At 41.5% G+C, this 18,226-nt stretch overlaps 1 protein-coding gene across 1 annotated transcript in view; it reads left to right on the top strand.

Annotated features, from left to right (window-relative positions):
- FHDC1 (FH2 domain containing 1) overlaps positions 1–16,173 on the top strand; it is a 47,582-nt gene extending 31,409 nt beyond the window's left edge. The window contains exons 7-12 of the mRNA XM_044681289.1: positions 34–141; positions 1,875–1,945; positions 3,890–4,007; positions 11,006–11,170; positions 14,071–15,541; positions 15,587–16,173. Coding sequence (XP_044537224.1) covers positions 34–141; positions 1,875–1,945; positions 3,890–4,007; positions 11,006–11,170; positions 14,071–15,541; positions 15,587–16,173 — 2,520 coding nt within the window. The remainder of the gene's footprint in view (positions 1–33; positions 142–1,874; positions 1,946–3,889; positions 4,008–11,005; positions 11,171–14,070; positions 15,542–15,586) is intronic.
- Positions 16,174–18,226: the final 2,053 nt, after the last annotated feature.

The following is an 18,226-nucleotide window of genomic DNA, read 5'->3' as shown; positions in this document are numbered from 1 at the left end:
TACATGCCTTTTCTCTTGGTTTTCTCTCTTTAGGGAGGTTATGCTGGCAATGCAGTGGGTTTCAAATTATCATCATTGCTCAAATTGGCTGACACAAAAGCAAACAAACCAGGAATGAATCTCCTCCACTTTGTGGCTCTGGTAGGTAAAAATGATTTCCAGCAGTTATGTGGGGCAATTTGGAGGTAGACCAGCTAGATAAGGGACCTCCCAGAGAAGCTCTTGCTTTTGTGGCATGAGGACTGTTTCTCTGCAGCAGCTTTGTACACTGCCATACTAAGCAGTTGCAAAACCCATATTATATACCACTCCTGGACACCTAGGTCCTTCCCATCCTTTACCCTATTAAATATCCTTAAAAAGATAAGGGACATTTTCTGATGTCAGATATAAATATTTGTGCCTAGTAAATCAGATTGTCATGCATTTGATAATCTCTGCCTTGAGAGGGTTAAGATAGACCCTATGCCCTAGTTTTTAAAATAACATTTTATTCTCACCTTTTATTTATAAATCAAGGCCATTTCTTCTTTTTTTAATTTTTATTTTGAATATTTTCCCATAGTTACATGTTTCATTTTCTTTCTCTCTCCTCCAAACCCCCCCACCCCTCTGTAGACAACACACAATTGCCATTTCTTCTTAACCCCTTATTTCTACTAATGAATAGACTCATCTGATCAGAGAAAAACATTCATTAAAAATAAACTGACATAGTGACTGCCTAAGGTATAGTAGATGCTGCATTTTGCATCCTTTCTCTGTTTTGTAAAGAGAGGGGTCTTGTTATTACCAGTACTCTTTATCCGTCTTTTTTTTCTGGCCAGGCAGTTAGGTGGCTCATTGGCTCAGTGGATATAGCACTGGTGCTGGAGTCAGGAAGACCCAAGATCAAATTCAGGCACTTACTAGCTGTGTCAACCTGGGCAAATCATCTGACCCTTTTTTGCCTCAGTTTCCTTCTCTATAAAATGAGCTGGAGAAAGAAATGGCAAACATACCCCAATGTCTGCCAAGAAAACCTAAATGGGGTCATGAAGAGTTGGACACAACTGAAATGACTATACAACAATACATAACCTAGGAATAACTGGTTGAAAAAATGAAGGATTTATCCCAAATACCAGGGTCTTTTTCCATTTGTTTTTATGGTGCCAAAAAAACCTCCTTTTCTTTTACGGATTTGAACTAGTTTTGATGTCACAAACACAACTTTCCTTTTCAGAGGATAATAATTCATTTTAGCAACATATTTGATTGAAAAGCTCATTTTCAAGTCCTTCTTTTAAGCACAAATGATTTGTTTCTGTCAGAGTTCTCTTGTTTCTCTTTCCCACTGACATAATTGGGATGGGTAGGGTGAAGTTTCATTAGTCAGGAATTGTTCCCCTCCCACCTCCACTCCTCCTATCCTCCAAATAGGCACAGAATCTAAATACTGCCATGGCGTGTACCTTCTGATTCAGCTCAGCCTGCAATGCTTTAACTGCTGCCAGATGCCTTGATCATTTCAAGGCAAACACTCAGGTATGGGTGGCATTCAGGCAGGAAATATTGGATTCTCTTAGACACAATGGACCCTGCTCAACTGTTCCCGCCTCCTCCCATTCAGCACTAGGGCCAAGGAATTGTATCCCATGGCAGGATAAGGTGCTGATTGCTCTGGGAAGCGACAATTTATTTTGAAACTTGAGGCGTCTGGTAAATCCTGCTAACAATATCATAGTTAACCTTCTCAGCAGAGTCTACAGCAAGAAGGGAACTGTGCTTAAGTTTTAAGGTCCCTTTGATGCACTTATGAAAAGTCCCTTTCAGATGTTCTCTTTTAATATGTTACAAGTCTATAAAGAAAAAAAATTATGTTTTTGTTCAAGGAAGCCCAAAAGAAAGATGCTGTTCTTCTGAACTTTTCTGAAAAACTACGTCATGTTCAGGATGCTGCCAGGTAAGCAAGAGAAATGGAGAGATTCTTGGAAGAATTTGGGAATTTTTTAAATTGAAATACTAAAATGGATTCCCAGTTTTTAGCCTGAAGTTCAAAATCTTCTAAAACACTTCTCTTATATAGCTTTTAGACCTTGATTAGCCTATGGAGATGTTTTTCCTTGGCCTTTTTTCCCCCCAAATAATCAATGTTGAAATGTTTGGAGTTTTTTAAGAGTTCTTTTAAAATAAGAAACCATGATCAGTTTTAAAATCAGATTTAAGAAAAAAAAGTGGATTGAGAACTTTAAATCCCTCCACACCCAAAAGAGAGCTCAGACTACATCACTCTACTTCTATTATAATAACTTTTGATAGCAACTTGGTGTAACACAGGGTTTGAAATCCAGAAAAATCTAGGGCCAAATCTCTTTCTACTATGCTACAGCATTTTAAATATTACATTTCAAATTTGATTTTCTGAAAGAAATTTGTGAGAAAATTTTTCCTCTGATTAATAAAAGTGTCACAAAGAATATCTATCTGTAAAAGAAAGATTCAATATCAAGTTCATGAATTAGCTTAAGGTTATAGTTTTGGGGCAGTTCTTCCAGCTGTCTGTGAGCCCCCAGCATTACTCCAGAGAGCAGAAGGAGGAAGTGCTTGCATTGGTCTACTGGACAGAGGGATAGAGCATGCAAAAAATTGTCCTCAGAGGTGGTGGAGATGGGGGATAGAGCACCTCTAGGGTGAAGGATACCAGGGAATTAGCTTATAGAAAGGATCCCATCCCCTATGTCTTAATGATAGAAAGAAGTCTGTGAAGATATTGACTTACAATTAATAGAATTAGCTAGAAAAGTAAGATGTAAAGCTTCTGAGCGAAACTTTAGAAACTTTAAAAGGTCAGTGTTGACTAATAGCACAGATGACTAAAATGAAGGCAGGATACTTGAGTTTCAACATGATTAGAGTTGACAGTAGTAGGGGGAAAAGCCCTCTAATGAATTGGCTAATTTAGCCTTTGTCAGGACATTAGCACTCTTCACATAACTTGCAGCTGGCTAAAAGCCACTCATCCAGCTATATTAAACTTATTAATAGTTTTGAATATTTATGAATTAATGATTAATTTGCTATGAGCCAGGACTCTGAAATGAGTCCAAATCCAGACATGGACATTTAATAGCTGTGTGACCCTGGAGAGAAATTATTATATCTCTCTTATCCTTAGTTTTCTTGTCTATAAAATGAGCACAATTTATATTACCTACATCATAGAGCTCTTCTGAGCAAGAAAGTGCTTTTTAGTCCCTAGAGCTATGAAAATATGAGCTGTCAACATTATCGCCTCTTGTTGGAACTAGCATGTGGCTCCTTTCTCTTCTGAATGTCATTATTGGCATAGGAAGTACCAGACTACCCTGTCTCCTATTTCTCAGAATTAAGGTTTTTTTTTGTTTTTTTTTTTGCTTTTAATGACTAGAAGAAAGCAGGAAGATTTCTTTGTCCCTCTGTCTGTCTCTGCCTGTCTGTACTCCTCTCTCTCCCATCCCCAACTTCTACAGGGTTTGGGAAATTGCTAGATATGGATTTTCAGATTTACATTGTGAGAAATCATACCCATAGAACAAGGCAGTTGGCTCTCGAGCTCCACTCCAAAGAGAGTGGCACAATTTCTTTGAACTGGTTATCTCTCTTTGTATTTGTGAAGGAGTCATCATCTCTCCTTTCTCTCAAAAAACAAAACAGAAAAAGCCCCACAACAAAGCATGAAAGGAAACCCACAGAGCCCTAACTATGGGGAAAGCTAGAGTAATAACTCACCTTCTGTTTGGATAATGTTGACCAACAGGGAAAGGTCTTGTTTGATGTACTTCTGGGACACATTAGATAATTCCCCAAACGTGATATTCCGGAGTCATTTCCTCATCCTAACTGCCCACTTCTGCCTTTCTTCTGGTAGATTATCTCTTGATAACACCGAGTCAGAGCTTCACTCACTGTCTGCACGGACAAAATCTCTAAAGGAAAATATCCAGCGGGATCCTGAGCTTTGCCAACAGATGAAAGCCTTTATTAAGGTTTGTTGTCAATGGTTCAAAATTATACTTCTAACACTTCAAAAGGTCTGTGATTTCCTTGACATGGGTCCTCCCTGAGCCAGTACAGATAGAGTACAGTCCTTCCAGGCTTTCCTGACTAGCTGGGGCTAACCTCTTCATCACCAGGGGGACCAGCTCTTTTGGTGATAAGCTGAACTTGGTTAGCCTGGTACTCAGGCAATAACCACTTCCCAGGCCCATGCTCAAAGGAGCACCAAATCTGGAGTGAAAGGCCTGGGGTTCAAATCCCTTCTCTGACATATAATATTCAAGGGGCATTTGGACCTCGGTATTACACACATCTTTTAAATAGAGGAGGAATTGGATTTGATTGTCTTCTGAGCTCCCTCCCATCTCTAAATCTCTAGTTTGGTGCAGAATTTGCCAGAACCCACAGTCTGCTGGCATATATTTTGAGAATCCAGGGTCACTTGCACACCTGGCTGAAGCTTTGGGGTAGGTAAGATATTAGAGGAGGACTCAAAATTATGGCTGGAATTTCAGAGTGCTTTAGAGCCTGAGCCTGGTCAGAATTGCACAGGTGGGTTTGTGGAAGCAGGAATATTTCTTTTCTGGGGCAGGAAAGAGAATGTTTATTCCATTGCTTCTTGATGGTCATATGCCTCAGAAAAAAGCTCTATTCTCTTCCCAGGAGAAAGTATTGGATAAGGCAGTAATAATAAGAGTTCATATTTGTGTAGTACTTGAAGGTTTCCAAACCTACATAATCTCATTTGATCCTGAAAGAGCCTCAAAGAGGTCAAGTGATTTTAAGAAAGATTTGTCAGAGATTATAGTCAAACGTCATTCTTTGCAGGAATCCACTGCTTTGAACATGGGTCAGATTTCAGTGCTCCTGCCTAATCTGTGCCTGGATGTTTTCCTCCTGGTTTGGTTTGTTGGCTTTTAAATTAAATCACAGATCAGAGAATTTGCTTTCTTCTTATTTCCTTTTTAAAATTCAGAACTTTATAAAGAACAAATAAAATTAGTATTTCCATATGCATTGTAGGGCCGAAAGAGAGAGTTAAAACTGCAAAACTGTTGGGAAATATGGGATTTCAAAAAGCACTGAGTCTGACATCCCTGTTGTACAGAGAAAGAAACTTTGGGCCATAGAGGTGAGCTAGGAGTGAAGGGTTATGCTTAAGGTCACTTAGCTCTTAAGTAGAAGTGTCAGCCTGGATCCCAGGTCATCTGACTCCATAATATTGACTGTAGGCCAAGATTTTGTGTAAATTTTAGAGTCATGGGACCATAGACCAGGAAACAATTTAGCCAGGTTTCCTTGGCCTCAGTATCCTCATCTGTTAAATTACTAGTAGATTACCGAGGTCATTTAACAGATGGAGATACTGAGGCCAAGGAAAGTTGGTTAAATTATTTAATTTCTAAGCATAAGATATGGGATTTGAACTCATTTTACAGAGAAGCTATGGTTAAAAAAAAACTGGGTATTTAAGAGAATGGTAGAATTGGAGGAAATTTTTGAGGTAATCTAGTCGAGTGCAGGTGAGGAAAACTGCCTCACAGAAGGGAAGTTATTTGTGTGTTTCCTTAGTTGTTTATAAGATAAAAATTCTGAGAACTGGATGGTTTCATGCTGTAGAATGCATCGGATAGCTGTGCTTGTTCACACCCTGAGTACAATAGCCTGATTGGGTGTGTCTGATGAGCTGATCAGAATAACATAAACAAAAAATAGCCGAGTGGACGTGTTTGTGACAGCTCATTGTGACTCATTAATTATATAGTCTGACATACACCTTTTATCTCCTAGAGTGAAAAACAAAAGTAACAACTTTTCACACTTGTAGGCTAGGGGAAACGTTTGTGCTACCCATGGGCTGTTAGCACTGTGAAGGAGAGATAGGGGAGATCAGAAGACTAGCAAGGACTTTTCTGGTCCTGGGCACTGGTCAGCTTTGAAAGTTTGTGTCCGCTCCTAGCTTGGGTCAATTTTAACCATCAGTACAAATCAGAATCTCATCTTCTATGTGACTGGCATCCTCAGACCTTCCACAGAAATGTCCCATGTGCTAGAGGCACATCCCTTATTCTTTAATATCCTAAAGATGCTGAGTAATAATAACAGTAACTAGAACTGACATTTATATAATGTTTCAAGGTTTGTGAGGCCCTTTTTACACATTCCATTATTTGTTTCTCAGAACCATCTTGGAGGTTTGTGGTTATAGGCATTCTCTTAAATTGTAGAAAAGGTGATAACCTGCATTGGTAGAGGGAATTTCCTCACTGGGGCATCCCCTACTCCAGTGAAATTACCAGTCAATTCTCTATCCCAAAGAACTTGTCATTGACATAAATAGGATTTGAACCCATGTCACTTGCCTTTGAGTTCAACACTCTTGTCATTAATGGTATCCATTGGATGCTTCTCTTACTCTCCTTACATGACTATCCTCTACCCTTTTCTGGTCATATTCATCCTTGACAAAGGTTTTTTATATCATTTTTCTCAAGTGCAAGTAATGGATAGTAGTAGAGCATTTGATATATCATATCTTTTTTTAAGTTTGAATTTTCATTTAAAAAAATAACTATTGGGAGCAGCTGAGTGGCTCAGTGGATTGAGAGCCAGGCCTAGAGATGGGAGGTCCTAGGTTCAAATCTGACCTCAGACACTTCCTAGCTGAGTGATCCTGGGCAAGTCACTTGACCCCCATTGCCTAGCCCTTATCACTCTTCTGCCTTGGAGCCAATATACAGTATTGACTCCAAGATGGAAGGGAAGGGTTTTAAAAAAAATAAAATTTAATTTAAAAATAACTATTATTTAAACATTAAAAAATTTTTTGAATTCTGAATTTTCTCTCTCCCTCTCTCCCATGCTGCCCACACCCATTGAAAAGGCAAGAAATATGATAATAATCATACATGTGAAATCATGCAAAACATATTTCCATATCATCCATGTTGCAAGAAAAATAAAGGGAAGAAATTATGGTTCAGTTTTATAAGGATAAAAAATAATAAAGGCTGGTATAAATATATATATTAGTATTTTAATTAAAGCCATGCTGATAGATAAAGTTATTAGACCACGCGCTTGTAAGAATTCAAAACCGCCGCCCTCGCCATTATTGTCTCCCGTCTCTTCCCGAGTCTGCTGGCCAAGAGGCCACCCCCCCCCCAACCCAGGAGATTTAAACTGTTCTGTGTGGAGACGTAGGCGTCCCCACGCCCAAAGAACCGGAAACAGAAACCCGTTGGGCCATGGGAAATGTAGTTTGATAATTTCCACGTGTCCATAGAAAATATACATACTTTTAGATGGCATTTCCCAAATTTCACTTTTACAGTTTGCACTCAGACTCTATCATTTCTCTCTGGATGTGGATAGTGTTTTTCATCATGAGTCTTTAGAAATTGATTTGGATCATGGTACTGATCAGCATAGCTAAGTCTTTCACAGTTGATCATTGTTATAATATTGCTGTGTATAAGGTTCTCCTGGTTCTGCTCACTTCACTTTGCATCAATTCATACAAATCTTCCCAGGTTTTTCTGCAACCATTCCCTTCATCATTTCTTATAGCAGGGCAGCTAGGTAGCTCAGTGGATTGAGAGTCAGGCCTAGAGATGGGAGGTCCTAGGTTCAAATCTGGCCTCAGACACTTCCCAGCTGTGTGACCCTGGGCAAGTCACTTGACCCTCATTGCCTACCCTTACCACTCTTCCACCTATAAGTCAATACACAGAAGTTAAGGGTTTAAAATTAAAAAAAAAAAAAAAAACATTTCTTATAGCACACTAGTATTCCATCATAATTGTATACCACAACTTTTTCAGCCATTCCCCTATTGATGGGTATCCTTTCAATTTCTAATTTTTTGCAACCACATGTATCTTTCCATTGTTCTCTGTGTCATATCCAATTTTGACTGTTTGACTTAAATATTTTCTCCCTAATGCTCATATGATGAAAGTCTTCATGATTAGTTATGTTAGCATGGATGTTTCCAAACTGGTACCAGTATAAGTATTTTGGCCCTTAGGTACTAAAGTCTGTTCAGAATCCCATGAGATTAAGGAGTTGTTTTGTTTGGCTGTTCAGAGCTAATTCATTGGCATTTGAGTCAATAAAGATACCTTTCCTGGGGGACCTTGGTTGTTGTTGATTGTTGGGAAGATTGCCTTTAAAAATTTGCTATTTATGTTATTTAAATGTACCTCAGAAAATAAGGCTTGGTAAGATAATGGATTACTTCAAGCTTGGTTAGTATCATTTCTTTTTTTTTTTCTTTTTTTTTTTTTTTTTAAAACCCTTGTACTTTGGTGTATTGTCTCATAGGTGGAAGATTGGTAAGGGTGGGCAATGGGGGTCAAGTGACCTGCCCAGGGTCACACATCTGGGAAGTGTCTGAGGCCGGGTTTGAACCCAGGACCTCCTGTCTCTAGGCCTGACTCTCACTCCACTGAGCTACCCAGCTGCCCCCCAGTATCATTTCTTTTATTAACATTTTCTATGGAATTTCTTCCTCCAAGTTCAGGGAATCAGTTTGGTTGATTTTGTCTTCCTTATATTATATTCCCAGGACCTAGAGAGCAGAACAACAACAAGGCAGAGCTAACACACCATGTATGGTCTTGTCAGGAGACCTATTTTTCTTCAACTGAGTTATTTTCTGGCACTAGTCCATTTTTATCCCCTGCTGGGAGAGTGACATGCAAAGATTTATTCCCTCATATTCATACTTTCTCTCCCTAAAGATACGTGCACACACCCTCAAACCACATTGCCTTGGGCTGTTGGTTCAGATACATACTTTCTCCAGTATATTCTAGTTTACTAAATAGTTTTTGTTTTCCTGTTTCTTTTCTGGTATCACTTCGCAACCACAACAACAACAAAGAAAGTCATCCTTCACATTTGTGCCCCAAAAGGACATAATCAAGAACAAAATTGCATTGAGATTATTTTGGTGTGGTGACTTATCAATGGTTTTGTTTTGAAAGGCGAGGACTGATAGCAACCTTAGGACATTTAAACAGCAATTTATCTTAAGGTCATCATGTATTTCTTTTCTCTCCCCCACTTGCATATTTCTCAGCAGAGAGAGAGAAATACATAGACAATTTGAAATGTAATTTTTTCTAGAGAGGTACCATGGCATGGTGGGAAACAAATTAACTTTGGAGTTGGAAGGACTTGTTTCCATGTGCCACTAGGGACAAGTCACTTTAACCCCTCAGTGCCCCAGGCAACTCCAAGTTCTCTTTTTAAAAGAGTTATCAAGTTCAGCTAGGTGGTTCCGTGGATAGAGTTTCAAGCCTGGACTTGGGAAGTCCTTGGTGTAAATCTGGCCACAGTTGTGTGACCCTAGGCAAGTCACTTGACCTCAGTTGCCTAGCCCTTATTGCTTTCTGTTTTGGAACTAACTAACATATAGTATGGGTTTTAAGACAGAAGGTAAGGGTTTAAAAAAAAAAAACGAAAAGAAGAAGTTATCAATCTATATCAGGGAAAGGCGTTTCCATACCAGGAGCACCATGTATGAATGAAGTCATAGGGCTAGACTTCCCCGCTCCCCCAATTTTTTTTTTTGTTTTTGTTTTTCCCTTATAAGTACCAAGCTAAAGGAAAGATGACATGCTGGGGGCAGGAGACAAAAGGAGGAAGGAGCAAGGACAGTGAAAATAATGCTGGATTTACTATCAAGAAGACTTGGTTCTTAGCTTTGTGACTGGGCAAGTAAGTCACTTCTCTAGCTCTCAGTGTCTTCCTCATTTGTAAAATAGGAAGGTTGGACTAGCCCCTCCCAGTTGGAAGTCAGTACCATTGTTTCTCACCATAGTTGGCCATTGGTAACTTGAGAGCTCTAGGGAGCAGAACATGTTGGCAGCTCCTAGCTAGTCTGCTCTCTTCCTTTGGCTAGAAGAAAGCATAGCCCTTCCAACTTCCCACTTCCCTGCCTTGTTCCAGGGGATCCTGCTACTCTAAGGAAGTGAAAAGCAAATCCTTTCTCAGAAAAAGATTGAGGGACTCTCCAAGTAGAAACCAAATCCATGTTCTTTTTCAATAGACGGTATCAGGACCTATGAGGAACCTGTAGTCTTATCCTAGAGGAAACAAATGGCTCAGAAAGAGGCAAGATTGGCAGAGATGTAGGTCAATTATTTGGCTCAGAGCTGCCGTTCTTCACCAGATGGTTTAATAGGCCATCACTACCAGGTGAAGAACTCTCCAAGTCACTTGGGACTGAATTTAAAATTCTTTTCAACCACCTGGATTAGTTGCGTTCTTTTTTGCTGGATCAATTTGGATTCTTCTGATAAACACTTATGATGTGTTTGGTGATGATGTGGGTCTTGAACAGACTGGATGAATATATAGAGACAGAGGCAGCCCTAGGGAAAGGCAACCCAATAATTTGGAGTGGCCCCAGAGAGAGATTTTGTGATTAAAATATAGAAAGGGTCATTACCTATGAGCCTGTGTAATGTACTTCCATAGCATAAGAACAGTGCACACTAAGGATGACAGCTCTTTTAAATCTGTTTAGTTCTTTCTAATTCTCCATCCTTATCCTTCTCCTCCCTCCCCCCCATCTCCCAGGATTCAGCTCATACCACAAGGGTCCCATTTGAGATTAAAAATTTCCCCTTTCTTCCTTAGAATTTTCCAAACTAGCAATAAACCTGATCTCTTCTGGCCTTGAACTTCTGTTGGGCATAAGTATCATATAGAATCAGGGAAGGTAAAATTGGAAGGGACCTTCAAGATCATCTCTTCTAAGATTCTCATTTTATAAATGAGGAAACTAAGGTCTGTAGAAGTGAAAGGGACTTGACTGAAGTCCCATAGCCAGTAATCAACAAAGCCAGGACTCAAAGCTAGGTGTCATGCCTTTTGATTAGTATATACCGTCTTGTTCAGTGGAAATTTCAGGACCCAAGCATCTAACCAGCTCATGTTATTTGCTTATGGCTTTGCCTCTTTTTTTTTTCTTTAGTTTGCTCTTCAAAAGCTGGAGGAACTAGAGAGCTGGAGAGAAGAACTCCAGAAGGAGGCCCATGCCCTCATTGATTTTTTCTGTGAAGACAAAGAAACTATGAAGTTGGATGAATGCCTTCAGATATTCAGAGACTTTTGTACCAAATTCGATAAAGCAGTGAAGGTAAGAAGGACAGGAAGTTTTCCTAATATTGAACAGCATTTTCCTCTCGGACTTCAATTTTTTTTTTCATTTTCCTAACATGATCCTTTGCCTAAGGCAGGAAATCAACTCAGCATTCCTAGTTTCAGGAATTTTTGAATTTGGTGATCAGTGTATGGCAAAGAATACTAGCTCACTAGGGTTTGACTTACTGAGAACAGACTCTGCTCTCCCAGTCCAGAGGCCATTTGCATCATTGGGAGGCTGGTATTATGTGGCCTTTATTTTGCTGCTTAGTTTGCCTTTAAAAAAAAAAAAAAAAAAACACTTACCTTCTGTCTTAGAATCAATACTGTGTCCAAGACAGAAGAGTGGTAAAGTAGCCTTTACTTTAGGCAATGAGGTTTAAATGACCTGCCCAGGGTCATATAGTTAGGAAATGTCTGAGGTGGTGTCTTTTTTATTTTAAAATAATCTTATCTATCTGTCTGTCTGTCCATCCGTCCAACCGTCTACCTACCTAGCCATCCATCCATCTCTCTGTCTCTGTCTCTGTCTCTGTCTCTCTATCTATCTATATTTCAAGGCCATTTTTGGCTGCCTGTACAGCTTACTTATGGCAACAGGAATTATTGGCAAAGGCCATCTTCAGGCTGTTTCCTTAAAGTCTATCCCACAAGAACACAAGTATTCTCCCTCCCAACCCCCCAAAGAGATGGGCTTGTTGTAGTGTGGCAGTGTACCCTGGACTTCTCTTTCTCATCTGACTTTATCTCCACAACCAGTACCTGGAGTTCTCAAAGTCAGATCCGCTTGGTCCTTCTGTTGCAGACTGGTCTTGTATTTTTATTGAGCACCCAGGGAGCACACTGATTATCCTAAAGAAGAAGTCACATTCCCTGTCCTCTGAAAGGTCACGTTCTCATGTTGGAGACCAGGCTCTGGAACCAGAAAACTCTGGTAGCTGACTGCAAATTCAGAAGTGGTTAAAAAACAAACAAGAAAAAACTAGTAATTCTTTCTTTAAAAAAATTATCCATCTTTCCTCCTTCCATTCCGAGAGTTCTACATTTCCCTTCAGAGGTCAGAAGAAGAGCTAGCCATTTATTTTTTCCTTCCATTTTGCTTGGAAAACACAATGATTGTCAGTTGCTAGGATTGATCACTTTGGCATAAGAAGAGCCTTTCCCACTGAAATTAGAGGCACAGGCTTCCCCTTGCACGGCACCTTCTCCCTCTCTTTCCAGCTCAGAGCACACACACACAGCTTGTGGCCACGTTGACTCTCTCTTGTCCAAGCAGTGATCTCAGCTGTCAGACAGAAAAGGAAGCATCACCATCGGCTTTTTCAAAGGCCCCCTATTTCTGGCTGGAATCCAATAGTTTTTTCTTTTTCTCCTTAAATGAGGCCACCTGCTTCATAGTCTCAGCACAGCTGTCCTGGGAGTAGGAGCTTGTCTCCACCCCTGTCACAGCTGGACCAGAAGAAGAGGGGGAGGAGGGGTGGTAAAGCCTGAACTACAGCCCCTGCAGGAAGTGCCCAGACACCTAAGGGGAGGGTCTAGGGGAGCCAGGGAAGTTCAGCCAGAGGGCCCTTTGCTGAAGGGGAAGGGAAATTCCAATCATTGTAGTCCTTGATTTTAAAGGGCTAATGATTACATTTTTCTTACTTAGCCCAGCCATGAATTTAGATGACAGAAATTACTAAAAGCTCATCACCTTTTAGCCTGAAGTAGTGCTGTTGGGAGTGGGGAGAGTGTTGTTGCTTTCTGGGCTTGTTGAGGAGTTTTGATTGGGAAGAGTGTCCAGATAGGTTGCAGAGGACTGGTGAGAGGTAAGATGGGAAAGGGTGTGAGAATTAGAGGGCACATTTCTGCAGAAGCGGAAGAGCTGGCCCAAAGAGGAAGGTGCCTTCTGCTGCAGTGGAATTTGATTTCTCTGTTGTATTCCATGAAGAGTAATACTTTTAGAAAGAGTTTTAAAAAGACTTAGAGGGGAAGGAAAGAACATGAATGATGTAACCATGGAAAAATACTTAAATAAAAAATTAAAAAGAAAAGAAAAAGACCCTTAGAAAAAAATGAAACTTTTATAAGCACTTGTTATCTTTTCTTCCTCCCATATTGAAAATGAGTTTAACATCTGCATAACATAGCAAAACAAATTGAGAAATGTCTGTTTTATTCTGTGTATTGCCTCTCTGGCAGGAGGTAGCCCGCATACTACATCTTCTGTCCTCTTGAGTCATGATATGTGAAGTGCTAAAGCTTTAAATTAAGTCTATTTATTTATTTAATTAATTAGAATATTTTTCCCATGGTTACATGATTCATGTTCTTTCCTTTCCCTTCTCCCAAACCCCTCCTGTAGCCAACACGCAATTCTACTGGATAGTGCTAAAGCTTTAGATGAACATTAGTGATGCAGAAAGAACACAGGTGTAGAGAGTAGAGGAGGCCAACTGGTGAGCCCTTCACTCAAGCAGTGATGAGTGAAGATTATTTTCAGAGATTAAGTTCTGGGAACTGCAAATATGTCCACAATAGGGAGAAAGAGCTCTGGATTTCAAAAGAGAAAGATTTGCTTTCAAATCCTGTTTTAGACATGTATTAGCTATGGGATCCTGTGAAAGTCACTTGTCTCTCAACTTTAGTTTTCTTTTCTGTAAAGTGGGTGTAATGCTATCACCTGCTTACAGGGATTGTTGTGGGACTCAAATGAGAAAACTTTGTCATTTTTGTTGCTCTCACAGTTACTATTATATACAGTTATTATTATGTATTGTATAATATTATACATAATATACACAATATATGACATAGTATGTATTATTATATACAGTATATAGTTATTATGTATTATTAAATGCTACTGTTACTGTTATTATTTTCCTTAATGGGTTTTTTCTCTCCACTCTATAGGACAACAGGGACCGAGAAATTCAAGAATTCCGCCAGCTACAGAAACTGAAGGGCCTGGAGGAGAAGAGACGTTCCTGGGCAGCCGGGGAGCTTGGGGGCTTTGGGAGGAGTAGCAGTGAAAATGATGTGGAACTTTTGACAAAGAAGGGCCTAGAGGACTTCCTCCCCTTCTTGCATCAGAGGCCCGTTAGTCCTTCCCACCGACCCCCCAACGCCCGTCGGTCCCGGCTTTCCCTGGGTACCTCTGCAGATCGAGAGTTGCTCACTTTCCTGGAGACCTCCACAGGGGAGGACTTAAACAAATTCAACAGCCTTCCTCGGACCAGCACAAGGCAGGCCAGGCCCTCAGTGGCCTGGATGGAGCCCACAGAGCCAAAGGATGTTAACTCAAATCACGTATACTTCCATCCGGCCCCAGAGACTGAGAAGGACCGCAATAATCCACCTCCGAGTCAGCCTGGCCAGTTTCCCAATCCATGTCTGGAGAATCCTAATACTATCCTTTACTGTACACAGAGCCATGCTAATAATAACAACTTACAAAGGGACAGTGGGCCTGGGGTGCAGCCCCTAGCCTCTTTCCCTCCATTGTCCACCTTGACCAAGGGGATTGAAGAACGAGAGCTGCCTCATGGCTCGATCCAGTTTGACCTTCAGGAGCCAGCAAGCCAAGAGGAGCCCCCAAGGTTTACCTCGGAAGACTCTAGCCCAGTGGAATCAGAATCACTGGATGATGCGAGCTTGCCGTCCCTTACTGCTGGTGACGACATCCCGGTACCCATTGGGAGAGACTCTAAAAACATGGTGGGAAGGGAAAATGGCGCCTTGGCCCCCAAGGACATGGTAGCTGATGTTACAGTGTCTAGCAGTACAGTCCCTGCCTCCCCAGACAAAAGTGAGTCTGAAAGTAAAGAGGCTGGGCCTATTTTCTACATCTCAGACACCACTGATTGCTCCTTGACTTTGGATTGCTCAGAAGGAAACGACCCCCAAATGGGAAGCCGTGAATCAAAGATGGGGAAACCAGTGAATGGCTCTGTCACTTCTGATACTGGTGACACGGAGGGAGAGACTAGTAGTAGCAGGGTCCCTTCCATCCCAAATTTCAGTCCCACCAGGGAAGACTCTGCTTTGGCTCTTGGGAAGAACGAGCCTGGCGACAAATGTGGTGTGCCCAGGGAGAAAGTAGTCAAAGGGAAAGAGGCAGCAGGACCAAAGAGAAACTCCCTGAAAGACACACCTACGAGTGCCCCCAAGCCTGGGAGTGTGCGGCGTAGCCTGGGGCCTTCTTCCAAGCCAGTGCGGACCCTGAATGCCTCTGAAAATGAGAGCATGCGCAAAGTGGTCCCCATCTCCAAATCCAGCAGAGGTTCAGGAAGCTGGAAACGGCCCGAAGTTCCAGCCAGGGTGAACCCTCAGGAGGCCCCCAGCAGCACGGATTCTCGAATGTCCCGCCGAAACTCCGTCAGAGGCACCGCGGACACGTCCCCTCGAAGACCTTCCGGTGTGGCTGTAGCAGCAGCTGTGGCAGCAGAAGAACAGAGACTGCAGAGGGGAAATGCCATGTCCAGCAGCATCCGTTTGGGGAAGGACTCTCCCCTGCAACATAAGACCTCCCTCAAAAAACCCAGCGCCAAACCCATCAGGAATCTCCCCAAGCCAAAGGCAGATGAAACCAAGATCTGCCGAACCAACCCTCACGAATCGGAGGATGCTGAGGAAGCGCCCAAGCCCCCACCACCTGTCCCTCGGGTCCCACCCCCCATCCCAAGCTTTGCCAGGAACACAGTTGCCTCCTCCTCCAGGCGTTTGAAAACTGATTCGCCTCCTGTTTCCAAGGTGCCTGGTATCACCCGGGCAGCATCCCAGAGGCAGCTAAGGATGAAGATGGCTCCTGAGGACACCCAAACCAAGAATGGCAGTTCCTTGAGACGAAGCAGCAGTGCGAGGACTGCCCAAAAGTGCCCAGAACCCAGTGAAAGCAACAGCGGTAAAGGGGAAACCTCTTTGAAAGGAAGAGGCACAGGGGAGAAATCTTCTCTGAAACGAAAGGATTCAAATAGGACCACACTGGGGAAAATTATGAATCCATTATGGAAATAAGGAGGGTGTATTCTCCTCTTGAGACCAACGCTCTGGGTTTGGGGGATGCGTGAACAGATTTTGGCAAGTGGGATGTCCACATTGGATGTCTTCATTCCACATGATCCAGTACATTGGTTGACTTTGAAGTTTGTTCATTCTAAAGTCTCTAAAAGGTACAGCCTTCGAGGACCAAGCCTCACATGAGTCCTCTCCTCTCCATCCTGTGGTAAAAGAACAATATGAATGTATAGATTTTATGCTGCTGTGATGGAGCTGAGGGCATGGTACTCAAATGAGCTGTTGGCATGGGTGCATATGATCAAATGCTCCCCCTCTCCAAAAACAGAGAGAGAGGGGGTGGGGGGGACTTGGAAATACAAGATGAACTTCTTACATAACAAGTGAAAAAACTTTTGGCCAGTTTTTGTATGACAAAGACTTATTTTATAAGATGATTTAAGTTAAATATTCCCAGTTCCCTTTTCTAAATGAAATGCCTCCCACGGAACAGCACAGGGGGCGTAAAATGACATTAATATGAAGATCTTTACTGTCTTCCTTTAATTCCTCGGCCTCAGGACTCTGATGTGCCTCTCTCGGGGTCCTTTTGCTGGCAATAGGACCTTTTGGCCTGCAAACCCCAAAGCTGATGCTCCCTGGTTCACTTCATCTCGAAAAATTCACAGCATGGTCACTGCTCCATGTGCATGGGTCCAGGTGTGTTTTTGATGCATGTGTGTTTATGTGTGTGTATGAGAGAGAGAAAAAGAACATGTGGGTAGGGAGGAGGGAGAGAATTCTCTGCTGGGCAGAAAGCCACTCCTTGTGAACTGCAGTGTCTTCTATTTAAAAAACTGAGCTTAGTGGAAACTAGGGACTGTGAGAGTTGGGCAGGCCTGGCCTCTCCAGGGGAAAGCGTTTGGATGAGTGGCTGCCATGTACACAACACCACCTGGTTTTCTGGACCTTAGAAAGGGGTTAACTCAGTGCTTTGGACTAATTTGTTACTTCCTCTCCCCATTTGTTCATCTGCTGTAAAATTCTGTGAATGCTGCTATAATACTTTGTGTAAACTCTGGTTAGAGAGGTGGAGGAGAGTCTTGTTGCTCAGTCGTACTTGGTCTGTGATTGCATGGAGAGATGCTGTCTGTACTACGGTGCTTTATCACTTAAGCATCTTCCTTTTGGGGAGGATTTTGGAATCTTGCTTTAAAAAAGAAAAACAAAACCCGACTTTTGGATAGGCAAACATTGCTTTCAAAAGAATTTTTATCGGCAGGGAAAAAAAGAGAGGGGGATAAAAATCAGGCTTCATATGTAACGACAGGTTTGGGCCTTAACCAGCTTTACCAAATGCCCTTTTCCTACTTCCCTTTGAGAGTAATTTATGCCAACAGGGACCTACAGGTAATTCTAATTTTTTATTTTATTTTTTTAAAGTTGTCTTTTTATTTACTTACTAGTGAAATATTATTTTCTGTCCAACAGTGGCAAGTGTATTTTAGTCAAGAACGGATCAGTTACTGACTTCAATCAACAGATTGTTGATGTCACTCTTTCCCTCCTCTGATAGAATGTGTTGTCGGTCAAAATGAATTTTATTACCTTTCTAGTTCCATAAATCAGCCAAGTGGGACAGGATGAACTTTGTGACTTAAGTAAGGCCACTGATGGCCAGACTTAAAGAACAAAAGATGTAGTCCCGCCAAAATCTCTATCTTCCCCGAGGCCTGCTTAGAGGAACCAAAGTAGAGTATCTGAAAATGCAGGCCTGAATGAAAAGCCAGATGGAAAGAAAACACTTCTAAAGAGAGATTTTGTTTGAAAAATCTTATAAGCTGTTTGGGGCTTCCCATCCTTGGACTTGCTATGAATTGGAGTCGTATTTAGTTCTATACGTATCTTCTATGTGTTCATCTGCCTGAGCAGGTGATTGATTTTTTATTACCTTTTATTGGTAGTAAGATTGGAAAAAAGATAATTTAAGTGAGTTTCAGAAAATGTAAATAAGTTTCTATATAAATTTGTGTAAAATGAACTGAATGTATTTAATGGACCATTTATACGTTCT

The sequence above is a fragment of the Gracilinanus agilis genome, chromosome 6 (assembly GCF_016433145.1).
Source record: "Gracilinanus agilis isolate LMUSP501 chromosome 6, AgileGrace, whole genome shotgun sequence".
Lineage (NCBI taxonomy): Eukaryota > Metazoa > Chordata > Mammalia > Didelphimorphia > Didelphidae > Gracilinanus > Gracilinanus agilis.
Note: the sequence above shows the minus strand (reverse complement) of the source record. Positions and strands in the feature narration are given on the sequence as shown.